This window comes from Cordyceps militaris (assembly GCF_000225605.1).
Source record: "Cordyceps militaris CM01 unplaced genomic scaffold CCM_S00002, whole genome shotgun sequence".
Lineage (NCBI taxonomy): Eukaryota > Fungi > Ascomycota > Sordariomycetes > Hypocreales > Cordycipitaceae > Cordyceps > Cordyceps militaris.
In genome coordinates this window covers 1,814,695-1,833,819 of record NW_006271970.1, presented here as the reverse complement: position 1 = coordinate 1,833,819, position 19,125 = coordinate 1,814,695, and the positions used below count along the sequence as shown (strand labels likewise).

At 39.6% G+C, this 19,125-nt stretch overlaps 5 protein-coding genes across 5 annotated transcripts; 3 read left to right on the top strand and 2 right to left on the bottom strand.

Annotated features, from left to right (window-relative positions):
- Positions 1 to 9,026: 9,026 nt before the first annotated feature.
- CCM_02484 (alcohol dehydrogenase 1) lies at positions 9,027 to 10,140 on the top strand (the record flags this gene model as incomplete). Its single annotated transcript, XM_006667636.1, has 2 exons — positions 9,027 to 9,081; positions 9,137 to 10,140. 2 exons carry the CDS (start codon positions 9,027 to 9,029, stop codon positions 10,138 to 10,140), a joined length of 1,059 nt encoding a protein of 352 aa, XP_006667699.1.
- Positions 10,141 to 10,592: 452 nt separating this feature from the next.
- CCM_02483 (actin-like protein 3) lies at positions 10,593 to 12,234 on the bottom strand (the record flags this gene model as incomplete). Its single annotated transcript, XM_006667635.1, has 7 exons — positions 10,593 to 10,658; positions 10,706 to 11,539; positions 11,588 to 11,674; positions 11,723 to 11,769; positions 11,816 to 12,046; positions 12,110 to 12,143; positions 12,196 to 12,234. 7 exons carry the CDS (start codon positions 12,232 to 12,234, stop codon positions 10,593 to 10,595), a joined length of 1,338 nt encoding a protein of 445 aa, XP_006667698.1.
- Positions 12,235 to 13,131: 897 nt separating this feature from the next.
- Positions 13,132 to 14,930, top strand: CCM_02482 (asparaginase family protein; the record flags this gene model as incomplete). The annotated part of the gene is made up of 3 exons (XM_006667634.1): positions 13,132 to 13,316; positions 13,374 to 13,573; positions 13,624 to 14,930. 3 exons carry the CDS (start codon positions 13,132 to 13,134, stop codon positions 14,928 to 14,930), a joined length of 1,692 nt encoding a protein of 563 aa, XP_006667697.1.
- A 215-nt stretch (positions 14,931 to 15,145) lies between these two features.
- Positions 15,146 to 16,246, bottom strand: CCM_02481 (transcription factor TFIIH subunit Tfb4; the record flags this gene model as incomplete). The annotated part of the gene is made up of 1 exon (XM_006667633.1): positions 15,146 to 16,246. The coding sequence occupies one exon, from the start codon at positions 16,244 to 16,246 to the stop codon at positions 15,146 to 15,148; it is 1,101 nt and encodes a 366-aa protein (XP_006667696.1).
- A 660-nt stretch (positions 16,247 to 16,906) lies between these two features.
- Positions 16,907 to 19,088, top strand: CCM_02480 (actin cytoskeleton organization protein (Cro1), putative; the record flags this gene model as incomplete). The annotated part of the gene is made up of 2 exons (XM_006667632.1): positions 16,907 to 17,659; positions 17,715 to 19,088. 2 exons carry the CDS (start codon positions 16,907 to 16,909, stop codon positions 19,086 to 19,088), a joined length of 2,127 nt encoding a protein of 708 aa, XP_006667695.1.
- Between the last annotated feature and the right edge of the window lie 37 nt (positions 19,089 to 19,125).

Below are 19,125 nucleotides of genomic sequence, written 5' to 3'. Positions count from 1 at the left end.
AGTACTAATATTTATATAGGTGCCTACTACTTTTACTAGTATATATAGTAAATATATAATAGTTATAGGCCTACTTTACTTTATACTAAATTACTTCTTCTTTATCTATAGGTCCTAGGTTTAACTCCCTATAATATTATTAGCTATAGGCTACTCCTTAAAAATAAAGGTAGAAGTAGAACTAATAGAACTTATTTTTACCTTTATAGAAGCTAGCTACTTAGAAACCCTACTCTTCTATAGAGCTAGGGGGATATATAAGACTTAGGGTAAGATAGAGCACTAGTATTTATATAGGTGCCTACCACTTTTGCTAGCGTATATAGTAAATATATGATAGGATTGTCCCTCGTGGTGCTCTATTCACGCGAGCGGCAACGGCGTACCAATATCTAAAAAGGTCGGTAGTTTTCTAAAGCTAGTGTCTTTGCCTCTAGTCCATATTCAATCCCCTTGATTTTGAGTTTTTCTACCGTTGGCGTGGATTTTCGCGTGGTCGGGCTCGTCAAAGTACGCAAGACAGGCCACAATTTATAGAGTATCAATATAGTTATATAAGATAGTAGTATAGCTAATATAGCTTATAGAGAAATAATAGAAAGTAAAGATAATAAGGAAAATTAGCCTTATATTAAATAAAGCTATAAAAGATAACTAATTAATTTATATATCTTATTTCTTAGCTTTAAGTTATATAATTTAAATTATAAAATAATATTATATTTTAAAATACTTAAGGTTATTATTTATCTATACTTATTATTAATATAAATAAAATAAACTTTTTTATTAAAATAATACTTTATATAATATACTTTTTAATTATTAAATATAAATTAATATAAAATAAAAAAAATAATTATATATAAAAAGTATAATAAAAAGTAACTATTTATATAAAAAGGTATTTTATAAAGAAAATAAAATAGTATATTTATATTTTTTTTTATTTTCTATAAAAAGTATATTAATATATTATTTAAATATATATTTTATAATATAAGTAATAATTTAATATAAAAATAGATAAATAATAGAATTACTATTTTTTTTAATAAGTAATTTAGAATACTTTTTATTTTAACTAATAAATAAGCTAGTATTTTTTAAATATAAAAAACTACTTTTTATTATATATTATTTTTATATTCTTTATTATCTATTTACTTTTTTTTAGTTACTTACTTTTTTATTTATTAAAAGTAATAATAATTCTTTATTATTTTCTAATTTTTTTTTTATTATTATTATTAATTATATTAAATTTTTAATAATAGTTTCTTTATATACTAGTTTTATAGCTATTAACTCCCCTTTCTTTACTATTATTAAGGCTTTTATCTTTATTATTATTAATAAAAAGTCTTTTAAAGAGGTAATTATATTCTTAAATACCTAAGAAAAGTCCTTTAAAGAGGTAAATATTAAAAAGCCCTCCTTAAAAGCCTCTATACTTTTTACTAAATAAGAAAAGCCTTTTATAAAAATATATAAGTTATATATTAACTTATATAAAAAAGTATAGGCTTATAATAATATTATATATCTTTCTTAATATAATTATTATTAGATTAATATAGCTATAGTTACTTTAACTAATAAGCTAAAGCCTTAAACTTTTATAAGCTTAATTTTACTATTAATAATATATATATTTACCTTTATTAAAGAGGTTAATAATAAAAATATTAATAATAATAATAATAATAATAATAATAAAGGTATTAATATAATTAAGTTAGTTAAGAAAGAGGTTAAGATTAAAAATAAAGATAAAAAAGATAAAGATAAAAAGAAAAAGAAAGAAAAGAAGAAGAAAAAAAAGGTACTTATTATACTATACTATCCTTATTATAATACTTTTACTATTCTTATTAAGATAATTCTTATAAGTTATATAACTTAATTATAATTAATACTTTTATTAATATATATTATAAATATTTACTTTTTAATTTAAGTTAACTAAAGCTAACTAATACTTTCTTAGTTTTAAATCTTTATAAAGTAGTTAATAAAAGTTAATCTTAAGTTTTACTAAGTAAACCTTTATTTAAAATATACTTAATTTATACTTTTTAATAAAGAAAATAGTATATATTATAACTTTATATTAATTAAGAAAATAGTATATTTATAAAAGTATAAAGATTATACTTATTATAATTATAAATATAAACTATACTTAACTATAATAATTCCTTTTATTTAGTATTTAATAATAATATATAAAGATAGCCTTAAGTTTATAAGTTATTTATTATTTACTTTTATTACCTTTTAGTAATATTTATTAATACTTTACTCTCTTTTTTAAGATAAGGTCTTATATTATATAGTATTATATACTATTTTTAAAATATTAAAAGAAAAAGATAGTATATTTAATACTATTATTACTAATATAATATTAAATAAAGAAACTCTCTTTAAGTAAAAGACCTAGGTTTTATATTACCTTAAGGTATTTATTAATAAAATTATATAATAAAGCTATTTAAAATTAATATATATATTATAATAATTAAATAGAATATTACTTATCCCTAGGTTCTTTAAAAGGTTAAAGATTAAATAATACCTTCTTACCTATATTATACTTTATATCTTATATTAGAATAATTATATTACTCTTTTTAATTATATTTAAAAGCTTTTTTAGATTAATAAGATATTTAAACTCTAAAAAAGCTTAGTAAAGAAGAGCTTTAGTAAGACTATCTATAAGTATTACTCTACTTAGAATAAAGGTAAATATAAAATACTTATATTTATATTCTTATTTTAACTATATATTATTAATATTAATATATTATAACTTAGTTAATATATACTTTTATTATTAATAATAATATATATTATTTAAATATTATTATATATTATCTTATATAGGAAAGCTACCTATCTTCTTATTATTATAAAAAGATAGTATATTATAAAAGCCTCTTTTATTAAACTAAATATACCTAATAATTTAGCCTTTATTATAAATAGTATAATAGTATTTTATTTTATAACTTTTTAAAATATAGAATTACTATATAAGAAGATTATTTAATCTTAAGATAACTTCTTAGTAATAAGGTTATTAGTATATAATATATTACTAATAATTTATAAAATAACTACTTCTTTATTTAGACTATAAATAAAGACTAAAGTCTTTATAGTATATAAATAATATATATAATACTTTATAACTAGAATATAATCTCTTAATAGGTTTATATAGAAGTAGGTAAAAAAGGATACTATATATATAATATTTAATTAGACTATAATTAATATATATAATATTAACCCTATTAACTCTTAAAAGTAGTAAATATCTACTTTATTTATAATACTAGTATATTAAATAAGCTTTCTAGATAATAATAGTATATACTACTTTCTAGGTTAATTATAAGTAAGTTTATATTTCTTAGCTATCTTTTTAATATATTATTTATAACTAAAGAATAATAGCTTTTATCTTTTATTATATATAATATAAATACTAAAGAACTACTTAAGATTTCTTTAATTATATATATTATATATTTATTTTATCTTTATTATAAAGAATAAAGCTTACTTTTTATACCTTTTATTATAAAAAAGAAGGATATTATTAATAAAAAATACTAAAAATATCTTCTTATCTTTAGAATAGTATAAATAAGGCTTCTTTTTATATTATAATAAATTATACTTTATAAAGGTATTAATAAATTCCTTAAGCTATAAATAAGGTAAATCCCTTAGGCTATATAAGGCTTTTTTAAGAAGGGTTATCTATTTATTAAGTAATTATATATAGACTTTTAAGATATTATTAGATTTAGTTATATTAAAGAAAGTATTCTTTATATTAAATTAATATACCTTAAGGTTAAGATAGGTAGCTATAGCTATTATTATTTAGAAGGCTTTTACTATAAGTATAACTATATATATTATATTATATTCTTTAACTACTTATAAATTACCTTTTATAATAATTTATACCTTATATTATAATAAATAACCTTATTAATTAAATTTATATATATAAACCTAGTAAAGAGGTAATATTTTTATATTATTAGTTTTAATTATAATCTTAAAGGTTTCCTTTTTTTCTACTTATTTAAATTTACTTTATTTAATAGCTTTTTAAAGCTATTAAAGTAGATAATTCCTTATTATTTAATTATCTTTTAATACTAATAAAAAATTATTATAATAATAATATAATTATAATTAAGCTATTTTATTTATTTAGAATATATTTATTAATATTATAAAAAACTATAATAAACTTTAATCTTTTTTATATAGGTTATAAAGTACTTTAACTCTAATAATTATATCTTCTTAGGGTTCTAGGAGAATAGCTATATTCTAGCCTTTTATATATCTTACTTACTTTTTTCTTTCTTTATAAGGGCTTTATCTATCTTTCTTAATAACTAGCTTTTTAATAGAAATAATTAGATTAGGTTTAAATATAAATATACTTTTAATACTTTATTATAAAATATTTTTAATACTTTCTTCTAGGTTAAGGCTATTTATATTAATAAATAGTAGCTTTTTTAAAGTAAGTTAGAATTTATTATCTTTTAAAATAACTACTTTATTAATATAATTAATTTTCTTTTTTAAAAATAGAATTAACTTAAGACTTAGTAATTCTTAAGCTAATTTATATATTACTTTAAGGTTAACTAATAAGATATTATTATTTACTATAACTTCTAATATTTCTCTTTAAAGGCCTTTAAGAGTTATTAACCTTATACTTTAAACTATATTAAGCTTTAATACTTTTATTATAAGGCTTTTTAATACTTTTAATATAATATTACTTAGCTTTCTTTTACTTAGGTATAGTAATATAGTTATCTTAAGATAAAGCCTTAGCTTATCTTCTTTATTTTAAAATAGTTCTTAATAAAGGCTATTTACTTTAATAATAAGAAGTATATTAGTACTTTCTATTTATAGCTAGTAAAATAGCTTTTTATTAAAATATATATTCTTTATAATAATAATATACTCTAGTTAAGGAATTTATACTTTATAAATATTAGTTATAATATAGTTAACTAAATATTTAATATAGCCTTTAAGGCTAATTTTAAAGTCTTTTCTATTAAATCTTTACTTCTTTTTTCTTAATAGTATATATATATAGTATTTATAGGCTTATAAAACTCTCTACTTAGGCTAAATATTTAATATAAATATAGGTTTATATATATACTTTTAGGAATTCTTTTATAGCTATTTAATAAGTATCTTATATAATATCTTCTAATTATACTTTTATAATAGACTAATATATATTAATATTATAATAGTTATATAACTTTTAGGCTATAAGTTCTTTAAAAGGTTAGTATTATATAATATCTTAATAGAGTATATAGTTATCTTTTATTCTATATACTTAATACTATTATTTAGCTTTTTTATATATAATAATAGTATCTTTAAGGTAATTCCTTTTTCTTATACTTAAAGCTAGTACTTAGTATAAATAGAATTATATTAAATTATTAAAGGCTTATTATCTTACTATATTATATATATATCTAGTCTATATTAGGTTTTTACCTATATATAAAAGGCTTAAATAGTATAAAATAGGGGTTTTTATACTTTTAAAGGTAATAGCTAATAATAGATATACCTTATATACTTATTTTTAATAGTAAGTAATTAGAATTTACTATTATAACTTATAAGATAATCTTAAAAATCTTAACTAATCCTATTAAATAGTTTTTAAATAAGGTTATAGCTAGGTTATTATAAAATAACTTAGCCTATATAGGTTAATATATAGCTTTTATAGTTAATATACTTAATTTTAATAATCTTTATATTTAATATACTCTTATTAATTATACTTAAAGCTTATAGCCTTAAATACCTTAAGTAAAGATATTATAAGTATTTATTAGCTTATAATACTAGTAGTAGTTAAATAAAGTATTTATAGCTTTATCTTTTCTTTTATTTTAATAATATTATAATTATATTATCTTCTAAATATATTAATAATTATTAAAAAAGAATATATTTAAAAAATATAAGGTTATTAAAGTAAGTTAACTATTAAATTACTTTACTTTTTACTATATCTCTTTTATATAAGGTATAATTAAAACTATATAGCTATATACTAGTAAAGTAAACTAGTATTTTTAATATAATATTAACTAGTATTTCTAGTATTATATATATATTATTTAATATTAAGAATTTAAATTTATTCTTAATATTTAATATATTTATTATTATATAGGTTTTAATACTATCTAGCTAAAGGATCTATTTACTAATATTTATAGAAAATCTATTATCTAAGACTTAAATTAATTCTAGATTAAAAAGTATTATATTATTAATAATATATATACTATTATAATTATTAAGGAGTATAGATTTATATAAATAGTATTTACCTAAGTCTATAAAAGCTATATTAATAATATAAGTTAGTTTTTTAAGAAAACTATATTTATCTTTATAATCTTTTAAAAGTTTAAGCTTAAATAATATATATATAAATTTATTACTCTTTCTTTTATTATTAATAAAACTCCTATTATCTTTATACTATATATATTTTACTTTTATATATATATTATATTTAATACTAAAGTAGCTTTTAATATTAAAGATCTACTAGGTAGTTAGAAGCTTTATAATATATACTTTCTTATTACCTATTATAATAAATTAAAATATATAATATTCTTTAGGCTTTTATTAATACCTCTTTTTAGTATTATAAGGATATATAAAGTCCTTTACCTTATTCTTTTTATACTTTTTATTATTATAAGGTATATTATATATAAAAGCTAATTTTAAAGATTATAGTTTATTATTTATATAGAGGGAGGTTTTATATTTTAATAAAGTTATTTTTAGTTCTTTATTTTAAGTAATATAAACCTTATTTTTATATAACTATAATAAAGCCTATTTTAAATATAGTTTTATTTTAATAACTTTAATAAAATTATTAATTATAAAATAATTATTAATTAATAATATATTAAATATATTTATATAATTATATACTATTTTCTAATTCTTAAGCTATTTTTTAATATTAATATTCTTTTAATATATATTTTATAATATACTCTTATAAATATAGTCTACCTTAACCTCTATATATATTATATTTAGAGTAATAATTAACTTAAGCCTCTTAACTAATTAGTAAATAGTATACCCTTTTAAGTATTTTTTCTTAAGCTTATTATATATTTTAATTATTAAATAAAGATTAATAAATAATATAATAAGTTTATAAACCTTATTTAGTTTAGTTTTATTTTCTTTATATACTTATAAAGTAATCTTATATTTTTATTACTTTTAATTAAATAAGGTTTTAAATATATTAAGTATTTTAAAGTTTATTTTAATAGGTTTTTTAAGCTTTATAATTTTATAAAGTTCTACCTTATATATTTTAATCTCTATAAGTATATTAAAAAGGTTTAATATATTTTTAATATTATTTTTCTTTATAAGATTAATAATTATCTATATATTTATTATAAAGAATTAAAAAGCTTAAATCTAATTAAACTAACTTTCTAAGTTATATTATTTAAATCTAAATAAGATTATAGTTTTAATATAAAATAATATAATAAAATAATAAAATAATAAAATATTATATAATAATAATAATAATAATAATAATAATAATAATAATAATAATAATAATAAATAAAATAATAATAAAAGAAAAAATCTATATAATATAAATATTATAAAAAGTTTTAAGTTATAATAAATACCTTATATAATTAAAAACCTTATAAGCTTATAACTATAAAATATTAATATAATTATATAAAATAATAATATAGTTAATATAATTTATAAAAAAATAATAAAAAATAAAAATAATAAAGAAAATTAATCTTATATTAAATAAAACTATAAAGGATAACTAGTTAATTTATATATTCTATTTTTTAGCCTTAGGCTATATAATTTAAGTTATAAGATAATACTATATCTTAGGATACTTAAGGTTATTGCTTATCTATACTGTGGATAAGATAAGCTCTCTTATCGAGGTAGTGCTCTATGCGATACAATTTCCCCCGCACTATGGCGTTGATCGGCTGAGCGAGAACAACGCGCCGAAAAAACAGCTGATTTATGCACCATCATGATAATCTTTTCTTGTCTGCACCACACACTTCTCCAATTTTTCTTTTTTCCGGCTTGTTGAACAGCTGTTTTGCATGCCATAGTACACACCATCTTTGCGGGACCCCGCCCCGGTGCTCCCGTTCCGACGAGTGACGGTGGGAGCGAAGCAGCGCCGACAAACTCGACCCCCCCCCCCCCCGCGGCGTCCGATTGGTGACTTGTTTTTTTCGTGCTCCGTGGACTGACTAGTGAGAAACCAGTTTTCGCGTGCAGTGACTCAATTGTGGTGCTTCAAAGTCATGCCATTCCTCTATTCTTCTTCATCACGTATTCCGTACAAGGCCGTGTCCCGGTCAACCGAAGTCTCGGAAACCCCATCACCGCACCTACGGTGAGCAACACGCTTCCAACTAGCGTGGCTTGCCATCTTTGGCTTTTGTCGTACATTGCGGATCATCCCATATTTTCTGGCGTGTGGCCCTTTGTTGGTGCCGTCTCCATATCCACCACCCGCTGCTTGCGTTAAACGGATCCGGTTGCTTCGAAGCCGCCACGCACACGGTCCATCCCGGATATATGGGCGTTTCGGGAATCTTCTTGTTTGGAACCTGCAGACTGCAAAGCGTTGGGAGGCCTTGCTTCCCCTCTACCGGAAGGAATGCCCACCAAATAGCCATCGATCCGGATACGGGTCCTCCTCAGTCTTTCTTCCCCCCTTATATAACTGCTGCGCTGGAATCCCGTCTGTCTGGAAACCATACCTTGCATCACATTGCGCAACCTCGTTACAACTTCTGAATCTCACAAGCTTCCATTCAAGTTACCCCAAGCACCCACTGACACTTACCCCACACACCAGCGTCAACATGGCTCAAGTCCCAACTGAGCAAATGGCCCAAGTCGTCGAGGCCATCGGTGGACGTGCGTACTCCCCTCATCTCACCCATCCGCACCCACACTAACCTCTCATCTGCAGCTCTCGTGTATAAGAAAATCCCCGTCGCGCAGCCCGGACCGGACGAGGTGCTGGTGCAGATCAAGTACAGCGGCGTGTGCCACACGGACCTGCACGCCATGATGGGCGACTGGCCGATCCCGACCAAGATGCCGCTCGTCGGCGGACACGAGGGCGCGGGCGTCGTCGTCGCCCGCGGCGCCCTCGTGCCGCCCGACCTCGCCCTCGGCGACCACGTCGGCGTCAAGTGGCTCAACGGCTCCTGTCTCGCCTGCACCTACTGCCAGGCCGCCGACGAGCCGCTCTGCAGCAACAACCCGACCCTGTCCGGGTACACGGTCGACGGCACCTTTCAGCAGTACTGCATCGCCAAGGCCGCGCACGTCGCGCGCATCCCGAAAGAGTGCGACCTCGAGGCTGTCGCCCCCATCCTGTGCGCCGGCATCACCGTCTACAAGGGCCTCAAGGAGTCGGGCGCCAAGGCCGGCCAGTCCGTCGTCGTCGCTGGCGCCGGCGGCGGCCTCGGCTCGCTCGCGTGCCAGTACGCCCGCGCCATGGGCCTGCGCGTCATCGGCGTCGACACCGGCGCCGACAAGCAGGCGCTCGTCCAGAGCTACGGGTGCGACTTTGTCGACTTTATGACGTCCAAGGACCTCGTCGCCGACGTCAAGGCCCTGACCCCGGGCGGCCTCGGCGCGCACGCCGCCTTGCTCGTCGCCGTGGAGGAGAAGCCGTTTCAGCAGGCGACACAGTATGTGCGCTCGCGTGGCGTCGTCGTCTGCATCGGGCTGCCGGCCGACGCGCACTTCAAGGCGCCCGTCTTCGACACCGTGCTCCGCATGATCCAGATCCGCGGCAGCTACGTCGGCAACCGCCTCGACTCGGCCGAGGCCATTGAGTTTTTCCGCCTGGGCCTCATCAAGGTGCCGTTCAAGACGGTCGGCCTGAGCGAGCTGCCGACCGTGTATGACCTGATGCGGGCCGGCAAGATTACTGGCCGTTATGTGCTGGACATGAGCCGCTAGTGGGATGCATGCGGCAAATGTACAATTTGTGATAAAAAGTCGAGTTGGGAGCATGGCGAAGCGGGTTGATGTTGACGGCGTAGTGGTGTAAGCGGCAAGGCCGTGTTGGTTGATTGCGGTTGTTATAGTGCCCAGCATTTTTATTTTATAAGTCTGATTTATTAGTATCAATCATGAATTTAGCGCTTTTACTACCCTGAGCGGGAATTCTCCCAAAATGATCAGTTTCTGCGCCGCACTGCGATACAGTGCTGCTCGGTTGACGGGTGTAGAGAATTGATTTTGAATTGGTAATTGACATCTTTAAAGACCGTGGCCACGTCATCATTTACGACCTTGCCGCCGCAACGTCACCTTTTTCACCTCTCCTCGACAAACCGAAAGTCTAGCATAATCCTGTCACTGGCATATGATTAAGCACATGTTGGCCGAAAAAAGACTTTAATGTGCATCTAAGAGCCACCAGGGCCACCGAGAAGCTGGAATCTGCGCACAATGCCGGGTCCGTATTCTTGGTACTATGTTGCGTTAGTATTGTCCGGAAATATCGTACAGGAATCCTTACTTCGGCCTTGGTGTGGCAGTATGAGCGGAACTCTGGCGTTTGACCAAGCAGACTGCCTCCAAACCAGGGACCGTGGCGTTGACGCTTGTGGGAAATGACCTGTACTTCGAGACCACCACTGCGAGCACCACCGCTACGGAGCTCGCTGGCACGAATGCGATCGTCCACGAGAAGCTTGATGTCTCTTTGTAAACGTCTTCCAAAGTCCTTATACAATGTGCTACCACCAGACAAGACAATGTTCTTGTACAGACCACGGCGCACGTCAATGGGCGACTGCTGAATGACGCCATCGACAACAACGGGGAGAGGAGTGAGGAAGTCGGAGCTGTAAATTTCGGGGTTGAAGAAAATTTCCGGGGCCAAGAAGCGCTCATAACCGACATCGACGCTGACTTGGCGACCACCGGGAAGTGACACAGTGTGCTTCAAGAAGCGACTACGATCGCGGTCGTACTTGGCAAACTCCTTGACAATATCAGGACAGACGTAGCAGTGCGACTCCTTGATCTCCTGAGCAGTCTTGAGAGACGAATCGGCCTCACCGCGGTCTCGCAGCAGCGACTGCACGAAATAAGTAATGTCTCGGCCGGCAATGGGAATCGACTTGATCGATGAGCCGATGACGTATCCTTCGGCGACGGGGATTACATGAGTGACACCATCACCAGAGTCGATGACCGTGCCAGTGAGCGATCGGTCTGTCACCTTGGACGACGTCCACGATGCGGCAAGGGCGAGGACGGCCTGGACGGCAATGTACATGCCAGCGCAGTTGAACGACTCGAAGAAGATTTCGGCGGTATTTTCTCGGTTTTCGGGAGGATTCAGAGGCTGCTAGGCGTTAGTGCAATTCGCTAATCGCAGGCTGCATAGACTGACGGGCTCGGTGAGGAGGAAGTAGTGGTCCTCGGGCTCGACGCGCAGATATTTGAAGATGGAGTTGGACCAGAAGCGTTCCATGTGGTCCTGCTGGTATTAGAGCATAGTTTGCGCTTATGAGTTTGCGAATCATACCCAGTTCTCAATCTGTCCATGGCGAATAGGGTAATGGAGACCGTACCCTGAAGGATTAGCTGTTGCTCAGGTTGCGCGTCCAATGTGGCTTACCAGGACCGGCAGCAGCGCTAATTGCCTCATCGCCAATGAAAAAGTCGAGGTCTTCGGTGCCGCGCTTGGAGCTCAAATGGTTGCTGGCAGGTCCAGCGCCTCCAGTGAGGAAGGAGGGCTTGTTGCCGACGGCGGGACGTCCAGAGCCGGAGCCGCCGCCTCCAGCACCGGGGCCTTTGGTTGCAATGGCAGTTGGGAAGACAAAGGACGGGGAGTCATTGCCCGCAAAACCTGAGAAGCATCATATTAGCATCAAAAGCGGATAGCGCGCGTCGAACCGGGGAGCCGGATTACCAAGCTTGGAAAAGCCCGTGCCGCTGTTGCGTTGCTATTCGTTAGCCATGAAGGTTGGGGGAAGACGATGGGGCGGGGCAATCGACGCACTTGTCCATGACAACGGCAGGAGTGTGGTTCGCCATGGTGAGTGAGAGCCGTGTGCGGCGAGGTCTATAGCGAGAGAATTGGCGCCGGGAGTCGAGTAGACGTGGTGTTGCGAGAGCGACGCAATGTGGGGTGAACTGGATGGCTGAGGAGACGGAGCTTGCGTAGCTTTCAGAGGAGTTGGTGGGCTGTCATCACGACCCCACCCATCACGTGTATCACCGTTGGTGGGAAGTGGTGTTTATACATGCTATCGAGATACACAGGAAATAAATGGATGGCATGTGCAAGATTTAGTACATCGACTACTTTATCAGCGAAATGCGCTTTTCAAGGTAACATGGTGGTGTTGGTTCTAGCAGCTGGCGGAGCACGCCGCGTTATCGTCTCCCCAATCCTTGGAATAGACGTGACTAATAAAGGCAGATTGATAAAAGAATAAATTTTCATCAAGATACACGAATAGAAATCGTGCAATTTCCTCGTTGCTGGTAATATCTCCATCATCACCGTTGCCGCTCGTCATGTCCACCCCACTCACTCACTGTGTTGAGTCCAGCTCATAATAGTCCGAACCCGGCAAGACTTGTTTCCTACCTACATAAGCATCATCAGCAGGCATCTCTAACGACATCAAAACCCAGTTCGACCCCGCAAACATTCCTCGCCACCGGTTCTCGATACGAATAGCGTGCTCCTTCCCATACTGCCTTCAACACGTGCTTGTCAGTAGCGGTGCCGAGTTCAGCGCTGCAACACTTCCTTCTCTCATCTCCAACACGCCCTGATTGTTAGCATCCGCCATCGCATACGGACTGCTGCAACATATCCAAATACCATCACCACCGAAACCTAAATCAAAGCATTTGTTACCCAGCATCATTACCTGCTCCGCCTATGTGCATGGAACTCGTCAATCGCTAGCCTAGCCGGACATGGCTGGCTGTCGGCAGCAAGTGCGCTTGTCGACGCAGCCTGAAATCTGCCACATAGACGGGGCCTTGGATCGTGTTCTGGGACAAAAGCAACGAAAACGATGCATCCCCGCCATCTTCCTCCATGCCGGCGCCGGCTTCCACAGCCACCAAAATGAGGATGTCCACCTCCGAGCCTGTGTTGCGTAAGTCTAGCCGCGGCCACACGCACCCACCACCGATTTTTAACAAATCCGTCATAGGGCGGCCGAGATGGGAATGCGATTTCTCAAAGCTGGCGCCAGTGCTACCGAAGCCGTCGAAGCCTCGCTGCGCGTCCTAGAAGACAAAGAAATCACCAACGCGGGCTACGGATCCAACCTCTCCATTGACGGAACGGTTGAATGTGATGCAACCATTGTTGATCACCTGGGCCGCAGTGGCGCATGTGGTGCCGTTCCGAGTAAGTCCATCCTGTGCTACAGCCTTGCAGCCTTCAACTCACACTGATAGACATTCGAAATCCCATTTCTCTCGCCAAACTCATCTTCGACGGGAGCAAGCGACCGCTGAGCCTCAGACGAGTCCCGCCCAATGCCCTTGTCGGAGAAGGCGCTAAACTTTTCGCAGAAGAGCACGGCATGGCCACTTTTGCGAATGACTATCTGGTCTCCAAAAACTCTAGGGATCGCTTCTTGCGCTGGCAGGACGATTTAGTCAGAGCCGAAGCCAAAGCAAAGGAGGCTAGCAGCGCGCAAAAGAATACAGCAGCTATGCACTGTGCGCCATGCCAGTACGACACTCTTCCCATAAAGCCAAATATGTCGTTTCCGCGAGACCATGCCGCTGCCATAATGTCAGGAACATGGAATGAAGGCCAGCCTAACTCGCCCTACTTGCCGCCCCCAGGCATAGATGATGCCCAGCAAGCTGAGCTGACAACATTGGGCATCACACCGAATGCCTGGAATCATACCAAGAACCCGTCTTGGAAAACCCCGCAGCATGGAATCAACCCAAGCAACAAGCATAGCGGCTTGCTAAAACCAACCCAAGGCCATGTCAATGATGGCGAAAACGACGATTTTGGCGTCCGTCCAAAAGGGTCCAATCTTACTGGAATCAGCTCTGCCAACGACGACGCACCATGGCAGCAGCCAAGAAGGCGTCGGAAGGCACAAAAGCGACTACTGGATGGCAACTATGACAGCGAGGATACGTTGAATAAGCAACAATGTGTCTCCGAACATGGCGGAGACTACGTAACCGACACGATTGGGGCTATAGCTATTGACGAGGAGGGACTAATTGCGGCTGGCTCTTCATCTGGAGGCATTGGAATGAAGCATCGTGGGCGGCTTGGCCCTGCTGCCTTGGTTGGGGTCGGGACTGCTGTTGTGCCATGTCAGCCTGACGACGAGGATGCGGTATCTGTGGCTGCTGTCACCAGTGGCACAGGCGAGCACATGGCGACGACAATGGCTTCGCAGCGTTGTGCAGAACGGTTGTACAACAGCACCCGCAAAGGCCCCGCCGGTACCGACATACATGACTACGATGAAAGCGCCATAATGGAGTCATTTATTGCCAATGATTTCATGGGCCATCCCGGCGTCTGCAATGGGCCATCAGCCGGCGCCATTGGCATCATGGCCGTGAAGAAGACACGGGCAGGGTACTATCTTCAATTCGCGCATAACACGGACTCGTTTGCCCTTGCATCCATGGGCGGCAAAGATCCTACCCCAACCTGCGTCATGTCTCGCCTGCCGGAGGGCAGTAAGATTGCCCAAGGCTCTCGCAAGATTTCCACAAAGTAGGCACCTCGGAGCACCTCATACTCGCAAACCCTAGAAACTGCACCTCATGAACAGATAGAAAAACAATAAAAATTGTATAAGATTCAAATCGCCTGGTGTCTTTTCTATTCTATACACAGTGACCCAGAGTACTGTTGTGTACCTCTCTGGTGTCGTGTTTTGGTTGGGCTGTTGGCCCTTGTAAGTATCATACAATGCGTCCTTGTTGCGGAGACTCATCTCAGCGGCGTTCCAGTGGCACTCATCGTCTCCTCCCGCCCGCTGCCGTTGATGATCTTCTTCTTCTTCTTCTTCTTCCGCGGAATCACGGCGGGCTTAGCGCCGTAGCTCCCGAGGGCCAGTTTCGTGCCGCAGGTGAAGCACTCAGCATTGTCGGGCAGCTCGCAAAAGATGGAGAGGCAGATGGAGCAGACGAAGCCGGTGTCGACGACGTTGCCGTGGCAGAAGCAGGCGGCGCGAAAGTCGACGGTGTCGTGCGTGGGAGCGACGAGAGCCTCGCGGGCCTCGGTGTCGGCGACGAGGCCAAACATGAGGTAGGCGAGCAGGCCCTGGGGGTTGGCAGCGCGGAGGAAGACGCCGCCCGTGTTGAAGCAGGCCTGCTGAAGAAACGTGGCGTCGCCGGCGAGGGCGAGGGCATCAATGGCGACGCGGCCGTGGGCGGCGGCGAAGACGGCGTTCATGGTCGGGATGTACTGCGAGGATTCCGAGTCGGAGACGGAGAGGACAAGGATGCGGCCCTTCATCGGCGAGGGCGGCGTCGTGCCGCTCGTCTGCGCGGCTTCGTGGATGGCGGTGTCGGAGGCGCCGAGGGCCCGCGAGGCCTTGTTGGTGTGGCAGAGCGCGAGCGTCAGCGCGCCAGACAGCTGCGTCGTCGTGCTGTCAAGGTCCCGCTCCGTCGTCTCGGCCATGAGTTTCTTGAGCGAGCCGAGCACCGTGGCCTCGATCTGGGCAAACTGCGGGTATTTGTTTGCCGAGGACGGTGTCGTGGCGGCGGCGGGCGCATCAGCCATGGCGACGTCGCCATCGGCGCTGGTGTTGTCTTGTATAGGTTTCGGAGAGTGGGAGGATGGGTACAGCCACACGGCGCGGTTGACGTGGGCGGCGATGACGGCCACCTGGTTAGCGCCGCTAAAGGCGAGGTGGGCGTTGATGAAGAGGAGTAGGTTGGCGACGGCGGCGGTGAGGGAGAGGGGGAGGGAGCCGTCGTCGAGGACGGCCCAGGCGCGTGGGTTCGTGTCGATGATGACGGAGAGCAACGACGGCGTCTCGTCGGCTGTCGTGACCTCGTAGTGCTCCGAGTAATCGACGGCGTCCATGACGAGGGGAGTGGGAGGGAGGGCGCCGCGATGGGGTGGAGAGGAGCGATCTACGAGGTCGCGTAGAGAGGCAAGTCTGGGGTTTGACGCGTATTATATGTGATTATGCATGCAGGTCGAGTAGAGTGGTAGTCTAAGTCGCATTGACGATGGTCAGGTGGATGTCGAGAAATGTAGGCTGTGATTCGATGACGTCGGGATGATTCGGCGGAATGGAAGTAAATATGGAAATATTGCTATGCGGAGTGGGAGTTGAAGTCTGAAATATGCAACGTAGAGGGCAGAATCGTGTCGTTGATGAAATTGTTGAACATGGCAGATTCTGTTTGCAGACGAGACACGGCAAGGCTTGTGGTGGAACTCTATGAAGCTCTCGTTCACAGGCACCAATCCACGTGATGCTCCTCCAGAAACTCGCTGAAAAGCCACTGTAAATGTCAAACTTTGGAAAGTGGGGTAGATGCAGAAGATAACGACAAGCTTACTCTTATCTAAGAGCCTTTGGAGGGGCACTCGCCTAATTATTCTTCTCCATTCCCCAAACACTATCATACGACGTGGACGTTTCAACCCTCCATCCCTCATTTCATCGCCGATGCCAGCTTGACCTGCCAAACAGCTTGGATCTTCATCTCCAACGCCTGCAGACTCTCGCCCATCATGGCCACCGCCGCGGAGACCATCCAGGCGTCAGGCCCTGCGGCTTCCGTCCAGGACCAGACGCTTCTTGTCTTTGCGCGCCTCATGGAGGGCGGCCAAGAGGACGAGGAGACATGCCGGGACCTGGATCTGCTCACCAAGATGCTCGACGACGACGCGGCCGCCCGCGCGGCCGATCCGGCGCACCACCGCTCCATCTGTCGCGTCATCGACTCTGACTGCGTCGACACCATCCTCTGCTACCTCGACATGCGCCAGCCGGACCTGGTGCGCGGCCACGCTGTGCTCACCACCTCGGCCTACATGCGGGCCGCTGCCGACGACGCCTCGGACAAGCTGCGTGCCTTCTTCCTTGATCGCATTCAGCGCCGCACCTACGACGACTACATTGTCGCCTTTTGCGTCGCCGCCGCCGCCTTCCCCATTGTCCCCGACCTGACGACGGAAATGTTTCTGAACGAGGGCTTCCTGAGCTCGCTGGGGCCGCTGATTCGCAGGGAGTGGAAGAGCCGCAAGGTCGAGACGGCGTGTCTGGAGATGCTCAACGCCGCGTGCATGGACGGACGCTGTCGGGAGGCCATTCAAAAGTACTGCGTCGACTGGCTCGAGGAGATTGTGGAACAGTATACTATGGATATGGGGAAGAGATTAAGCGAAGACCCGAACTTACAAGGAGAAGAAGGCTCCGTCTCGATGAGACAACATTCAGAGCAAGTGCAATATCTTGCAGCCGTCATCTTGGCCAAACTCCGGGTAAGCCACAAGCATGCGGACGCGCAATACGATCAATCACTAACACATAGTACAGGCTGTTCCCAAGCCGTCCGGCCCGAATGCGCCCCGCGTTGAGTCCGCTGTCACGTCGTTATTTGACCTCGCTGGCCTGTTCATCAAGATGATTGTCCGCAATGAGGACCACGGCAAGCAACACGCCATTGAAGGACTGGCATATGCGTCTCTGCAACCGCAAATCAAAAAGGTCATTGTCAGCAACGATCTGCTTCTCAAGAAGCTGCTCGAAACACTCTCCAGCGCGCCACCCCGTTCACCGACCACATACGGTGCCTTGAGCATCTTTCAAAATCTAACACGGTACCGCCCGCCTTTCACCGAAGATGAGAAGAAAATGTCACAGCTGCAAGCCTACGCCAATGCAGAGGGCAAGCTGCCGGCAATGGACCCACTAGATGATGATGAGCATGTCGAGAAGCGATGCGCGGCTGTCTTTGCGGCCGGCATCACCCCCGTGCTTGTTGCCCATGGCAAGCACGATTCTGCCGCCGCCCTCGGCATCATTGCCAACATTCTCCTCTCACTCACATCTATTAAGAGTATCCGCGGGCAGCTAGCCCAACAAGGTGCCGTACCACTTCTTCTTATTGCCTGGAACAGTCTCAAGGAAGAGCAGGGCGATGCACGACGCAGCGCTGCGCAGGCCCTCTCGCGCATCCTCATCAGTATCAACCCCGCACTCGTCTTTGGCGGCACGAGGGCGAACCCCATTGACGCGGCCATTGCGCCACTTATCTCCATCCTGCCGACCGACCCGGCCTCGGACCGCCGCGACCTGCTCCCGACCTTTGAGGCCCTCATGGCGCTGACCAACCTGGCGTCCATGGAGGGCGACACGGGCATTGCGCACCAAATCATCCGCCACGCCTGGTCCCACATTGAGGAGCAGCTGCTCGCGTCGAACCGGCTCGTCGCCAAGGCGGCCGTCGAGCTCGTTTGCAACCTGACGCAGTCGCCCGACGGCATCGCCCTGTACGCCGACGGCAGCGCACACGCCGCCCAGCGCCTGCACATTCTGCTCGCCCTCGCTGACGCGGAGGACGAGGGCACTCGCAGCGCCGCCGGCGGAGCCCTCGCCGCCTTGACCGCCTACGAGCAGGTTGTGCGTGCCGTCGTCCACCGCAAACGCGGCGTCGCCGTTCTCCTCGGCCTCTGCGTCGACGACAGTGATGACCTGCGCCACCGCGGCGCCGCCAGCATCCTGAACATGGTGCTGGCCAAGGGTGTCATTGGCAGCGACGCGCGCGACAAGATTCGCGAAGAGGGCGGTGTCGATATCCTCAAGACGTGCCTCAAGAAGAGCAGGCGGCCAGAGGTAGTACAGGCGGCTGTGCAGGCACTAAAGCCGCTAGTGGAGAAACAACTGACTGAAGTAACTGAAGTGGACTAAGGCTCTCGGAAACTGTTGTTGCGAGAGTATGTGTGGG